Source organism: Lynx rufus, unplaced genomic scaffold (assembly GCF_022079265.1).
Source record: "Lynx rufus isolate CCGP_SWC_20201006 ecotype Redwood Valley unplaced genomic scaffold, mLynRuf1.p SCAF_8, whole genome shotgun sequence".
Classification (NCBI taxonomy): Eukaryota; Metazoa; Chordata; class Mammalia; order Carnivora; family Felidae; genus Lynx; species Lynx rufus.
In genome coordinates, this window is record NW_025814896.1 from 28,100,221 (window position 1) to 28,115,036 (window position 14,816).

A 14,816-nucleotide genomic window follows, 5' to 3' on the forward strand; every position below is an offset into this window, starting at 1 on the left:
GGCTGGGACTTGAACCTGCCCCCCCCCCCCCCCCAGTGCTAAAGCCACTCTCACCAGCAGCCCAGGGGATTGAGATGGCTCCTTAGGATGGTCGTGCCTCCTGGGCCTCCCCGGCCCCTCCTGTGATTCATGGGGCCGAGAGGTGCTGGGGGTGGGGGCCGACAGTGCTACTACCTTCTGTCTGTGGCTAAGCCTCCTTCTTGAGAGGAGCCTGGGGGACTGTGGGCCCCTTCTCTTCTTTCAGCACCCCCTTCGTCCCCCACACACCCAGGCCCTCTGCGCATTCCAGGGAAGACCGCCCCACATGGTTTAGATTCGGCTACTCCAAACTCATCAGCATCATGGTTTTGTAACACCCTCCTGATGCCCAAGAAGCACTTGCAAATTTCTTTTTTCTTTTCTCTTTATTAAAAAAAAAAAAAAAAAAAAAAAGTCGGGATCTTGAAACAACGACAATAGAGCATTTCAGAGGCACAAACTTTGCAGAAGAGAAGCTGGTAGTCTGGCCAGGCAAGGAAGGGCTGTGGCTGTCCTCAGGGAGGAGGAGGGGAGCTAGGAGTGAGGGCGGGCCTTGGGGGGGGGGTTCAGAGGGTGTGCCAGGCAGAGGGAAGCCTGCGGGTGGACACTCTTGTGGGGTGGGGGAGTGCTACTTTGTCCCTTTCAGCCTCTCTTCCAGCCTGCACACACCCCGTCCCCAGGCCACCCCAGACCCTCAAAGCTCCCAGCTGCTGGACCTTCTCAGTTCAGGCCAGCAGGTAATGCCAGGGCAAGCTGGGAGCCCCCCTTCTGGAGAATCCAGGAGGCCAAGGAGGAGGAGGTTGGTACCATGATGGTGGAATGACAGGCAGTGAGAACAAACCCACTTCTCATCTAGGTCTAACTGGAGACGCCCCCCCCCCCCCCCCGCCAATGTTCTTCCTGCCGGGTGTGTGAGGTTGTCACAGTGAAATACGAGTGCACAGGGTTCAGTGGTGGCGTGGGGGAGTGGGAGAATCTTCCCTCACTCCTGCCCCTTCCCTTGCTCCTTCCTTCATCTCCTCTCCAAAGGCCCCCAGAGTTGTGCCCTGCAGGGCAGCCAGTAAGTAAAAAGTCTAGCACCTGGGTTCCCTGGGTGACCTTGGGCAAGTCCCTTCTTGGGCCTCAGTTTCCCCATGAGTACAACAGGGGGCTCCAGGGTGGGGAACAGAGCAGCCTGGATAATCTCAAAATTCCTTTCAGCTTTGATGGCCTCTTCTGGGGCTTCCTATGCGAGCTGGTGACCAAGGGCCGTGGAAATGGCCTCCAGGGATTGGCCTGAGCAGGGGGCACTCACAGCCCTGGGTTCTGGGGTCTCCTCTGGAGCAGAAGCGGGGCTGTCCGGACGCAAGCAGCCTGCCTGTACTGTGACCTGGGCCCTGCCCTTGGAAACCCCTTCTCTGCGAAGCTGGGGTCAGGACAAGGTCAGGGTAAGGCCTAGAAAAAGTGGTTTGCTTTCTTTAAGAAGTAGATAGAGCATCTGGGGAGCAAGGCACAGACGGTCGGTCTCTCAAAGTGTGTGTGCGTGTGCGTGTGTGTGAGAGAGAGAGAGAGGGAGAGAGAGAAGAGACACAGAGGGCACGGTGAAGAACAGGAAGGAAAGCAGCGGAAAAGGAAAAGAAAGGCAGGTAGATAAAAGGGAAATGAGTAAGAAGGGAGAGGATTAGAGGGAGGGAGGAGAGGAAGAGAGATGAAGGAGTATCAGAAAGAGAAACAGGAAAGGTGGAAGGACACAGGGACAGAGGGTGGGGAGAGGCAAGGACAAAGCAGCAGCAGCAACCGTGGTGGAAAGGGCTGGAGCGGGAAGTGCGGGGCGCTGGGGGCTGCAGCTCTGGGGCTCCTCAGGAGGCCGGCTGGCGGGGCCTCACGTCCAGCGTGCGGTCCAGCCTCCTGTCCTTGCGCGGGCGCCCGTCTCTCCGGCCCTTCTTCTGGCTGGGGCTTTTCTCTGCACCGAGAGCACAGGGTGTTGTTTCTGAGGCCATTCGGGGCCCCGGGAGGCCCCTCCATCCTTCCGGATGAGGGTGGGCCCCCCACTCCCCCTGAGCGGGGCTCAGAACCACCTTTGGGTGCTGACCTTACAATCACTCCACTTTGGAGCGTGGACTGCGGGGGAACCTACCCGACATGGACCACTGCTCCCACTTCCCTAGCGGGTGAGGAGGGGCACTGACTGGCTGAGGGCACCCCCGCCCCCACCATGCTGGGCATCTGGCCTGGCCAGGCCCAGAGGTTCGCATGGGGCGAGGGGGCCAGTCAGGACTTAGGGCGGCCTCGCGGGGGGTGCCCGTGACCCTCCTGAGGGCACTCACTTCGCAGTTTACAAGGCTCCAAGCTGGAGACTCCATACCTTTTGCCCGGGACCCGGCACCAGCTCCTCCACTCACCTTCGGGCCCCAGCTCTGGCCTCAGACGACGAGGACAGTAGCATTCAGCCAGCACCCCTGCATGCAGCCACGTCCCACAGGTGTGGGAGCAGGCACGGCCCCACCGCCCTCATATGACAGTCCGTGCTGTGGGGAGGGGTGGCCTGGCCTGCAAACCCCAGACCTACCTGGGAACCTTGACCCCACTGTACCCCCAGTCCCCCAACCCTGCGGCGGGGATGAGTTTCTAGCACAAACATCTGATTCGTCCCATTACTCAGATAAAGTGACTGAGGCCCAACAGGGACCTTGCTTGGCTGGTGACATAGTCTGGGTTGGACTTCCTGGTGTCACTTTCAAGTGGCTCCCGGCTCACGTGGAGGAAAAGACCACACCTTCTCCCCCCAGCCTTCCTGCCTCCACTCACCCCTCAGGGCAGATCCTGGGTCATCCTCTTAGATGAGGCTGTCCACCTCTGGGCCTCCCTTCACCCACTCCTGAACCCTTAGGGGTTGCTTAGGCCAGGCTCCCACTCTAAACTCCGGGGCTGGCTGTGTCAGCTGAAATGACATAAGCATCTGGGGGATGAAGGGTGGCCGCTGCCTGAGTGGCTGTGCCAGCTTTGAAGGTAGGAGGGTGGGGTGAGTGGTGTGGGGTCCCCAGCCCTTCCCTCTGCCTGCCTGATATGGGCCCACCTTCCTCCCATCCACCCACCCATCCACTCCTCAACAAATGTTAACTGAGCACCTACTGTGTGCCGGGCCCTGTTCTAGGCCCTGGAGAGGCAGCCGTGAACAAGGCGGACAAAGACACGGCTTTCACCTGGGATCGCATTCTAGCAAGGAAGACAGACCCTAAACAAGGCAGCACGAGAGTGTGTGCCATCATTTTGGGAGGAAGTAAGAGCTGTGACACCGCGGGATGGCGGTCCCAGACACGGGTGGTGTCTCTCGGCAGGGGCAGTCGTGGAGGGCCTCTCTGCGGAGGGGACTTTGAGCTGAGCCCCGGAGGATGCAAACAGCTCACAGTAGGGTTGTCGTGAGGACGAAAGGCATCGGTTTACAGAGCACTGACCACAGGGCCCAGCGCATGAATGTTTGCTGCTGTCATTCATTCTTCATTCATCATCATCATCATCATCACCTATGGGAAGACATTTCCTCTCTCTCTGTCCCTCCATTGCCAATCACCACCAGCAATCATGTGCTGTGACAGGTGCTGTAGAGAACTTTCCGTCTGTCCGTCTGTCCACGTGGGTGTTTTTGCGGGCCTGGGGTCTTAGTTTCCCCAGTCCCCTCTCAACCTCACCCTCCGTCCCCGGCCAGCCAGCTATGCTGTCTGCACTCCCAACCCAGACTACAAGTGCTCCTGAAACCAGGCGTGTCCCTGGGCTCGAGTCCTGGCCCCACCACATGCCAGCTGTGTGGCCCCCCGTGACCTGGCTCCGGGTTCCTTACACTGAAGCGTGACTCTAGATTCCTCTTTGCACACAGACCTATGTTTGGATCCCAGGTCCACACTTTCCTAGCTGCATGACCCTGAGGCAAGTGACAATCTCTCTGGGCCCCGATCTCCTCATCTGTTGAAGGGGGATGGTAACGATTCCACACCATCGAGTCATGGTGCAGATTAAATGACCCGGAAGTGGAGAATTAGCACACTGCCCACGGCAATAGCAGATGCACAGTTAATGCTGGCCCCCTGCGCATTATTGCTACTCACTGTTCACATCGTACCTACCACCCTCCGCGGCCTCTCTTCTCTTTAAGTCAGTGGCTTTAATAGCTGGGACTGACCCCAGCCAGGAAAGACACCGGGGCGGGTGATGCTTAGCCCATGGGAAGGAATGGCTACTCTTGGACGTTTGGGCAGCCTTACAGGCACTATTTGGGCAGGCGATGTCCCCAGCTGCTCAAAGTCCCCCGCGGGCCATGCCCACTGCAGCCCCGAATGCCGGCCTGGTGCTCACCTGCTGGGCAGGGCCTCTGGATGGGACATTTCCGTGACTCGGACAGCACCTGGCAGGTGTCTGCCTCGTCCCTCCCGGCCCGGCCGGCCTCCCGCACCCGGGTCTCCAGGCCCCAGGCCGAGCCACAGGTCTTCCCGTTGTGCATGCAGGGGCTCCAGCTGCCCCAGGGGCCCAGCTCACATTCTTCTGTTGGGTGGAGACAGACAGACAGACAGACAGATAGACAGTTCTGGTCAGCTGGCAGTGAGTGTCCTTCAGATCCAAGGGCAGGGTCTGAGGGGTCCCGTTCCCCGAACGCCGCCTCCACATGCAAGGGGTTTGCAAGCTCTCACAAGGAGCAGAGGGGAGACACTTAAATATCTATTTATGAAAGCCCAGGATGGGCGCTAGACTAAAGCATGCCCAGGCCAGATGCGGCGGGGGGGGGGGAAGGGGGTGGGGGGTGACCACTGGCTTTAGAGGGGAAGACTTCCCCCAGGAGATGACAGAGGGGCTAAAGGGAGAGGAGGTGATCCAGTGGAACCGGAAGGAAGCACCATGAGGGTAGGCGTGCACAGCCCTGGGGGCCTGGCAGACGGTGTCTGAGGGATGGCAGCTAGAGCAGGGGCAGGGTGAAGGCTGGGAGGAGGAGGGCCAGGCGAAGAGGCCAGAAGGGTCTGCTGGGAGGCCCTCAGGGCAGAGACACTGCTTTGACCTTGATCATGTGCCTTTGATGGGCTGTGGAAGGTGGAAGTGGTGCAGTGCTGTTGTGAGGAAAAATGAGGTCATGGGACATGAACGTTCTCAGTAGGAAACAACTTTAAAAAAACCCATATATATATATGTACATATGTATCAAATCATATCATATATATATGAATCAAATGTGAACATATATATTTTATATTTATATATTTATAATATATATTTATATATTTCTATAATAAATATAAATATATAAATATAAAAACATATAATAGAAATATATTATAAATATATATTATAAATGTATATATATATATTTATTATATATATTATATATATAATATATATTATAACATAATATATTAATATATATTTATTAATAAATATATTAAATAAAATATATTTATAATGTATATATTTATATTTATAAGTAAATATAAAAAAATATAAAAAAATAAAAAAAATATAAATATATTTACTTATAAATATAAATATATACATTATAAATATATATATATACATCATAAATATATATATTATATATTTGTTCACATCTGATTCTTTTAAGAGCCCCTGAGAAGTAGGCAAAGAACAGGGCAGCTATGGGATACCCCCATTTTGCAGATGAGGCCACTGAGGCCTTGAGTAGGTAAGGGGCCCGCTAAGGGAACAGAGAAGGGGGTTCAACATCAGAACACTGTAAGCGTTTCAGACCCGATCGGGCCCAGAAGCCAGGTCTCCAGGCCTGAGAACAACGGTCCTTTTGCTAGATGTGTTCATTTTACAGGCAGGGACTGAGCACCTACTGTGTGCCTCGTGCTGTGCTAGGCGCTGAGTGGCAGCGGTGACCAGACCGACTGGCTCTGCCTCCCAGAGTTCACCGCCCAGAAAAGTCAGGCGGGAAGGGCAGGGTGCTCCTGCGGTAACGGGAGGAAGCACAGGCAGGTGCCGGAGCCCAGAGGAGGCATGGGCCCCAGGGGCCTGGGGGGAGCTGGAAGACTTCCTGGAGGAGGTGACTCCTGACCAGAAGCTTGAAGTAGGGGTGGGGAGGTTAGCCAGGCTCAGGGAGGGGCGAAGGGGAGAAGTGAAAAGGATGTGAACCCGGGTCTGTCTTATTCTTCTCGTGAACTCTGCTGCCTCCCCCTGGCAAGGACAGCGAAGCCGCTGTCGGTAATAACAGGCGATCACAGTGAGCGTACTGGAGGCTCCCTCTGTGTGCCTGACGTCACCTGTTGGGCCTCCAATCACCACGCGACATTCTCTTAAGGTTCTTCCGGCTCTCCTGACGTCCTGACGCCCCGCACCGGGCCCTGCAGGGAAGCAGGCGGGGCGAGGAGGCCCCCACTCACCCTGGCACTCCCGAGTGCTGGGCTGGGCCGCGGTGCCCAGCGGGCAGGTGGGCAGACACTTCCCCTTGTACAGGTAAAACCGCCGCTTGCACCGGATGCAGAAGTCCTGGCTGAAGCAGCTCTCACACGTGGCCCCACATTCTGCAACAGAGCCAAGGTCACCCGCGGTGAGGGCGGCTGCCCTCGGAGAGGGCAAGCGGCTCGTCTGATGTCGTCACATAGCAAATCTAGGCTGGGAGTGCGGACTTTCTGCCCCATTTCCATCAAAGCTCGAAGATGGCCATGGTGTGTCCCGGGTCGCCATGCAAAGCAGAGTCAGGACTTAGGACTCCTTTTCTCGCTTGAGCTAGGTCCAGAGGGCGCGAGTTAACACGCCCAAGGCCACACAGCGCATAGAGTGGAGGCGAAGGTTCCCTGCCCCCTTAGCGCTGAGACCAGACAGGACGCTGACTTGCTTGCGGCTTCGGAGTCAGCCCGAAACCCCGCCTGAAATCCCAGAGTCTGGGCTCAGGCACAAATCACTTGCCCTGTGGCCGTGTCGGGGTGGGGGGGTGGGTTAGGGTTGGGGGGGGTGGGGCCGTGTCGGGGTGGGTGGGGGGGCGGATATGGGCCGGAGGCCTCAGGGGCCCAGCACGAGCACAGGACAAGGGAGGAACCACGTACTTTTGCACCTGTTGAACTCCTGGCCGCGGACGCCGAAGTAGCCAGAGGGACAGTCATGCACACACTTGCCGTACTGGCGGATACCTTCCCGGCGGATGAACAGGAACAACCTCTGCTGGCACGTGGAACAGCCGTTCTCCTCGGAGCAGATGACGCAGCCCGTGCAGTTGCCCCCCGGACCAGTGCCCGCTGCCAGCCAGGCCGGGGTGGGAGGTGAGGGGGAGGGGGAGAGAGAGAGAGAGTCAAACCACGTAGGTGAGCAGCTCAGACCGCCTCGCGGAGGGTATTAACTGAACACACGGCCACCCAGACGAACGACATTTCCCCCACGGCCAGGTATGATCACGTGACCCCAATCTGGCCACTGGGGTATAAGGGAGAGCAACGTGCGCAACCTCTCAAAAGCTGCCTTAACAAGCACGGGCGGGCCCCGTGTCACCCCCTCGTCCTTCCTGTTGTTGGAACGTGAACGTGATGGCCGGAACTCAAGCAGCCATTCTGGACCATGAAGTAGGAACCACGTGTTGGGGATGGCAGAGCAAGAAAAGCAAAAGAGCCTGAGTCCCCGAGGAAGGTAGAACTGTTGTGCGAGCCCTGGACTGCCTGTGCCGACTTACAAGAGAGAGAAATCAATGTCTATTTTGTTTAAACCATTGTTATCGGGAGTTGTCTGTAACTCACAGACAAACTTAACCTTCAGGGAAATGGTGTGTATATTTGAGCGTGTGGGGGGTGGGGTGCACGTGCATGTGGGGGTGGGGGAGACCCTCAGCCCCCTGCGGGGGGTCTGAACAATACTCCGTTCCTGCCTGTCACCACCATCAAGGGCTCCCAACATCATCAAGCATAGCAAGTTGAGGAAAGAAAATTTTTGTTGCCCCAGAATCAGCAACCAGACCCAAAGCTGGGAAAAAGGAGATGGAGAATACTCTAGAAAGAGATCCTCTCCCAGGCTCATGGTGGGGGGGGGGGGAGGGTCCTTGCTATCCTGGCTATCACCTGATTAAGCTGACCACTTAGAGAGAGGGGCTCATGGGAGACTGGAATTGTCAGCCTGGCGGGGGGGGGGATTGCTGTGGCTTTCCTTCTGTTCCCAACCCCCAAAACCAAATGAGGAGAGATGCAGCGTGCTCCTCACAGAGACGGAGTGTCTGCAAAAAGAGGCGACCAGCTTCTCATGCCCCGGGGGAACACTCACTTGTGTTGGAGCCCTGCAGATCTGCCCCTTTCCAGGCCTCTCTGAGCAGAGAAAAGAGGCCAAGGGAGAGAAGGGCAGGGCTGAGTGGGTGGGCAGCAGTGAAAGAGCCTGCACATCCCTCATGGCAGGCACGAGGGGCTTCTCGGCGGCAAGGGCCCCTTAGAAGTACCCAGGCTTCGGTGCTCTTGCCGTTGCCTTACCCAGGCAGGCTGGTTGATGGCAAGTGTCCCGGTAAGAGGCAGCAAGGGAAACCATGGAAGGCAGGAGCCGAGGAGAGTCAGAAAGTGACCAGGTGTCGCGAAGGATCAAGCAGCTTCTTCGAGGTGATTGGGAACACATTAAAAATATATATATATTTTAATGTTTATTCATTTTGGAGAGAGAGACAGAGTGTGAGCTGGGGAGGGGCAGCGAGAGAGGGAGACACAGAATCTGAAGCAGGCTCCAGGCTCCGAGCTGTCAGCACAGAGCCCGACGTGGGGCTCGAACTCACAAACTGCGAGATCGTGACCTGAGCCGAAATTGGATGCTTTTCTGCCTGAGCCACCCAGGTGCCCTGGGGACACATTACACTGTTCCACGTTTGTACCCCGTTTAAGGTCAGACTGCTTAATACACCAGTTACACACCTTGGCTCACTGAGCCCATGGCCACTCAGCACAGGATGTTCTTGACTTTCCAGCTCTGCCCCCCCTTTCTGTTGGGGCCCGACCTGCCTTTTAGAGGAATTCCCCATTGTGTGAGAGAACCTGGAGAAGGGCCAATCCCGGTGTCCCCCTGGAACAAAAACCAAGGAGGCCAAGCCCTTCTTCAAGTTGGCAGTGACTGGGCATTGACCAATCAGATACTCATTCCCATGACCCGGAGTCCTGGGAGTCGAACAAAGAGAGTAAGGAGCATATGTGGGGATAAGGGTCCAGGTAGAATCGAGCTGACTGCCCAGACCAGCCTGGGGCCTTTCTGCCTCCCCTCCTTCCCGCTGTGGGGTGGATCCTGCATTTCTCCCAGCCTGATCTCCAGCTGCCTGGATTCTGGGAGCCCCCCACATCCTGCTGCTAAGTCCCCTTGCTGTTGCTTACAACTGAGAACCCTCACTAATGTCCCTGGGAAGAGCAGAGTCAAGGTTTGCGTGTTTCCAAAGCTGTAGACCCGCAGGAACCTGGGGGCGGAGAGAAGGTGTGATATCGTAAGAGGGAACCCCCGGGGCCAGAGAGAGAACTTCAGCTGAAAAAACGAACAGAGCCCACACCTCCCGCCCAAGGGGAGACAAGTTAAATTCTGATAATACAAAGGGCTGGCAAGGATGAAAGGAAACTTTCCGTTCTGATAGTGTAAATGCTGGAGAAAAATCCAGCAGCATCTAGAACATTTGAGGATGTGCCTTTGCCGAACACAGCCGCTTGACTTGCGGTCTAAACCCTAGAGCAGAGCTTCTCAAATTCTTGTACCAGCCTCTTGGAGAGGGCTTGTTACAACACACAGCGCTGGGTTCCACCCTGAGTGTCTGATTCAGTAGATCTGGGGGGGGGGGGGGCGAGGGGATGCTGAGAATTTGTATTTCTAACTGGTTCCAGGTGATGCTACTCTGTTGCTGCTGGTCCCTGACTATGCTCTCAGAACCACTGACACAGAGAGACTCCGCTGTCTGTGCCCAGAGAGACATGAACAGAGATGTTCACTGCAGCATCACTGAATAGCAAACAGTTGCAAAAACCCGTGTATCAAAAGAAGAGAGAAACACAGCTGGCACGCAGCCATATACGCTCGCCACATTCCACATCCAGGACCCATGATAAATGCCTGAGGCTGAGTTGTATCCATATCATTATGGATACATTTCAAAGACGATGCTGAGAGCAAAGAAAGCAAACGGCATAATGAACATAATGAATCGCGCAGGAAGAGACCATTCTTAGCAAGTTCCAAACTCTGCAAAGCAATACTCAGGGTCATTTACGATACTTAAATTAGTTTTAAGAGTAAAAGACACAGGGGACTGATGAAACACTGAATTCAGAATGTGGCTCCTCCTCCGAGGTGAGGTGAGAAGTGGGAAAGGGGATTCGGGAAGAAGGCTGGAGACTTCTCTTGAATCTGTAGTATTTAATTTCTGAAAATCTGAAACAAATACGAAAATGGCAATATTTGCTACAAGTGGCTGGCAGGTGTACAGATGTCCATTAGGTTTTTTATTCTTGCCTGTAGGGTTGAGCTACTTTACAATAAAAATATACTTTAAAAAATGTTTAGCCTCTGTTGTGTGTGTGGGTTGGGGAGGGAAAAGGGGGGAGAGGATATCTAATCTTACCCCTCCCAGCTTCCTTCCCCAAGCCCTGGCCCATCCTCAAGCTGAGGCCTTGGGCAGGGGACGGTGACAGAAGTTCTGAGAGCCATGGAGACCTGCAGCCATGAGAGCTATGCGAGTTGTCCTCCCTCCCTCCATGTTCATTCTCCCTCCTCCTCAGTAACGGAACCCTCCTGTTTAGCGAATTAATGTCTTCCAAGAATAAAGACTACATTTCCCAGGCCCCTTTGCAGTGGTATGGGATGATACATCTAAGTTCTGACCAATGGGCTTCCAGTGGGAGTGTCCTGTGCCACCAGCCAACTGACCTGCAAAGAAGAGCTGCTCTATTTTCCTCCCCTTCTTTGTGGGCCTGCGGGGACTGCAGACTTGGAGGCAGGAGCCAGGGCAGGTGCAGGCGGCAGAGGGACCTGGCAGAGAGACCACGGCGAGGCCATACTAGCCCAGGGCAGTCTACCTCACATTCTCGTTTGGGAGAGGGAGGAAAGTGTCAATCCTCTTGGTTAAGCCATGAGGACCGCATGATAACGCCTGATGATGTGGGCTTTTCATCAACCATGCAGGTGGTCACAGAGTGACGTCAGTGGAGACCAGGGTACCTCTCCCCAGTGCTTTGATGCTATGAAATGCCGCTGGCCCTGAGATGCAGCCCCACCAACAAAGGGCAAAAGGACCCTCAATCGGCTTGAGGCGATCTCTGCCGCTTGGCAGAACAGGAGTTCAAATTAGAAGTTATGTTCAGTTACAGAAAAACAATATCGTATTTCCTGCACACTGAGCGTGTGGACATACTCACACCCCAACTTGGGGGTCCTTGTCCACAATGCAGGGGAGGAAACAGGCTCAAAGAGGCGAAAGACACTCTCAGGGTCCTGCAGAATCAGTGGAGGCAGGGACCCACGGCAGTCAGCCCCCGCTGCCCTCTTGGAGCATTTTGTTCAGGGATCCACTCTGTCAGGCAGAGCCCGGGGCCACGGGGACGAGCCACACATGCCCCCTGCCGTTATGGGACCTCACAGCCTGGTGGGAGGGCTGAAGCCCACAGAAGCGGCAGACGGGCAAAGTAAAACTTCTTCCAGTCTCTGGGAAGAGCTTCGGGATCATTCGCCTGACCCCTGCAGTTTCACTGGGGATCCTGAGGCCAGAAGGGGTGGAGCCTTCCCCAAGGTCAGGCAGCCCAGCAGCAAATAAGCCCCAATTAGAGCTACAGCACTATTTGTAGAGTGATATCTTGACATGCCGAAGACAAAAGAACCTGATAAGGACCCTCCCCTGACCTCGGAGGGTGTGTGTGTGTGTGTGTGTGTGTGTGCGCGCGCACACACATGGGTGCACACATAGGGGACAGATGTCACTAGCATCTTTCAACCCCAGGTGATTCTGCCTCCTCCTGCATCCTTGGTCCTGCTGGTTGGCTAGGATGCCCTCTAGTGCCTCTATGTTGTAATGACTTTAAATGCTCATGGTCTGTGGCTTTTCATCACATCTCTAGAACGTGTTGGAAAGAGCAATGCTATTTCTCCCCTCCCCAAGGTCATGGCTGTAGAGACAAGATAATGCTATGAATCATAAGTGATGACAACTAGAATTTGTACCATGCTGCTTTAGAAAGACCCAAACTTGATAGTTCTTAAACTTGACTGTGTGTAAGAATCCCCAGGGAGGCTTGGTCTGAGCCCAGGAATGTGCATTACAGTAAGTCCAAAATAAATGTGATAGGCGTTCTGCATGTGTCTTTTCTGCTCACAGTTGCCTTTCCCTGAGAAGCAGACCTGGCAACCAAGCTTGAATTGCATGACCCTGTCCCCTGGCCAGTGGTGGACGGACTGAACTAGGGACTGACAGCTCTTCCTAGCTGGGCCCATTAGACCACCTCTCTTGAGAATTTTGACGTTGGGCCACCAGAAAATGGTCTGGGCTGGCCTCTTGACCTGAGGACATTCGCAGGAGGGCAAGGCAGTGCCCAAGTGTGAGAAGCTTTGGGGGGCACTAGCATCTGTGGCCCCTCTCTTTGCTAATAGAGACCCCATCCCTCCACGCTCTCTGACTTTGAGGCTCCCATAGAGTCTCTCCACCCAGACGCACTTAATCCAGACTTGGGCAATCACCACACTGGGTGCCCTTGACTACAGTGGTTGGTTCGGACATAGGCACGTGTCTCGACAAGAGCTAGGCTTGAGATTTTTTTGGGGGGGGGGTGGTGGTGGTGGTGGTTAACAGGTGTGTGTATGTGTGCATGTGCATGGGTTTTCTTTTCCGCTCTGTTGGGATTTGGGAAGATGGTGACCCCTCAAGGCTCCCTCAAGGCTGGGCTCAGCCCATAGCTCCAAGCTCCAAGCTCCATAGCTTTTCACCTGAGCTAGCTCTCCTCCTGTCAACTCACAATCAGAACGATGCAGCTCACCAGGTATGTGGGGCTCAACAGACCACGGCACAGCTGCTCTGCTTCAGCAAGGCCAAGGGGCCTGGACCGCCGGCCACCCAGCCTGACTGCCATGGCTCCCCACGGGCCCTCGGGTTCTAGGGAGCACACTTTGAAAGCCCCTGGATTCTTCCACACCTCAGTTGGATCCTGGACTTCATCACTGGCCTCTCCCAGCTCAGACGCACATTTCTAAATGAAAGCATTTGAGCTCAACTTGCAACACCCCCTGGGTTTTTTTGGGGGGGGGTCCTCAGAGAGGATGACACCCCAGTGAGTTCCTGTATCAACTGTCTCCCATGATCACAGCCATCCTCCCCCAGTCAAAACACCAGGCCCAAAATGCATGGCCCTGTTTTCCTCCAGCAGTTGGAAGGGTTTCGAATGACATGTGAGTCCCGTCGTCTTTCCCCGAGAAAATGACAACAGAATGGATGACATCGGGCTTGGCAGTTTACCGAGAGACACAGGCTAGTAACAACTCTGAGCGCATGCGTGAGCCCAGGCTTGGGTGATCCATTCATTCATTCGTCCGTGCATCCAACCAATGTGACTCTGTCAGGTCCAGTGCTAGGGGCTCAATGGTTATGAGCTTTGGGGGACAGCTGTGTGACTGGGGGCAAAGCGCTTTCACTCTGAGCTCAGTTATTCTCATGTAAAAGGGGGTGATGATGCTTATCTTGCAGGGTTCTTGTGATTGAGGGAGATGGTCCATGAAAACCACTTGGCTTTGAGCTCAGCACATAGCAGCCCCCGCCCCCATAAACGGTAGCCATTGTTGTTATATTGAAGCCATGACCAGTTTTGTGCCCTCAAAAAGCTAAGGACGTGTGTTACGGTGCAGGTGCCCAGGTTCCAATCCTGGCTTCACCACTCATGGAGTGACCTTGGGCACAGACGCCCCATCATCTGTGGGCCTCAGTTTCTCCATCTGAAAATCTGTGGTGGCAATTCCTACCCTCATGGGCCTTGCTAGGAGGTGTGTGCAAACAAACCAGCAAGCGCCTGGCACGTAGTAGGTGCTTCTTTATAAGTGTAAGTTCCTTTCCGGTTCCCTCCCTGTCATGGGCCCAGGGTGGGATGTCAGTCCACATTTGGACCCGCCTCCCTCTCACAGGTGGGCAGACGGAGACCAGAGGGGTTGGTGAACAGCAGGGTCCAGGGAGATGGTCTGGAAGGTGAGGAGCTCAGGGCAGACGTGAGGAGGCAGCTTTGGTCTTGGGTGAAGGGCAATTTTATCCTTTCTGTGGGGATCGGGCAGTGACCTGTGTCTTCCAACAAGGGTTCCCAATCTCAGGGTGACCGTATCCTGAGAATACCCCCAGGCGCCCTGTTGCAAGAGGAGTCAATGGCTCAACATTTGCAAGTGATCTCCATATTTTTTTTCCATTTGGGAATTTCAAGTAGAGTCAAGGTCACCTCTGCGATATTATGCCTCCCACCCACCTTCAGCCTGCAGAGCTTTCCTGGAAGGGGCCAAAAGGCACAGGGTGACATCTACGACCCTGAAAGTTACGTGCCCTCCCAGGCAGGCTTATGTCCTCAGCAGCCCACAGCGAGTCTGAAACACCCTCAATACCCAAGTCAAGAACTCCAGCCCCACACTTAAAAAACAAAACAAGGGGCGCCTGGGTGGCGCAGTCGGTTAAGCGTCCGACTTCAGCCAGGTCACGATCTTGCGGTCCGGGAGTTCGAGCCCCGCGTCAGGCTCTGGGCTGATGGCTCGGAGCCTGGAGCCTGTTTCCGATTCTGTGTCTCCCTCTCTCTCTGCCCCTCCCCCGTTCATGCTCTGTCTCTCTCTGTCCCCCAAAAAATAAAAAAAAAAAACAAAAAAAAAAACAAAACAAA

The 14,816-nt window shown here is 54.8% G+C and overlaps 1 protein-coding gene across 1 annotated transcript in view; it reads right to left on the bottom strand.

Annotated features, from left to right (window-relative positions):
• Nucleotides 1-1,856: 1,856 nt before the first annotated feature.
• RSPO4 (R-spondin 4) overlaps nt 1,857-14,816 on the bottom strand; it is a 33,808-nt gene continuing 20,848 nt past the window's right edge. Inside the window, exons 2-5 of the mRNA XM_047067917.1 lie at nt 7,044-7,232; nt 6,381-6,521; nt 4,348-4,533; nt 1,857-1,960 (exon numbers count right to left, since the gene is read on the bottom strand). Of these exons, the coding sequence (XP_046923873.1) occupies nt 1,857-1,960; nt 4,348-4,533; nt 6,381-6,521; nt 7,044-7,232 (620 nt within the window). The remainder of the gene's footprint in view (nt 1,961-4,347; nt 4,534-6,380; nt 6,522-7,043; nt 7,233-14,816) is intronic.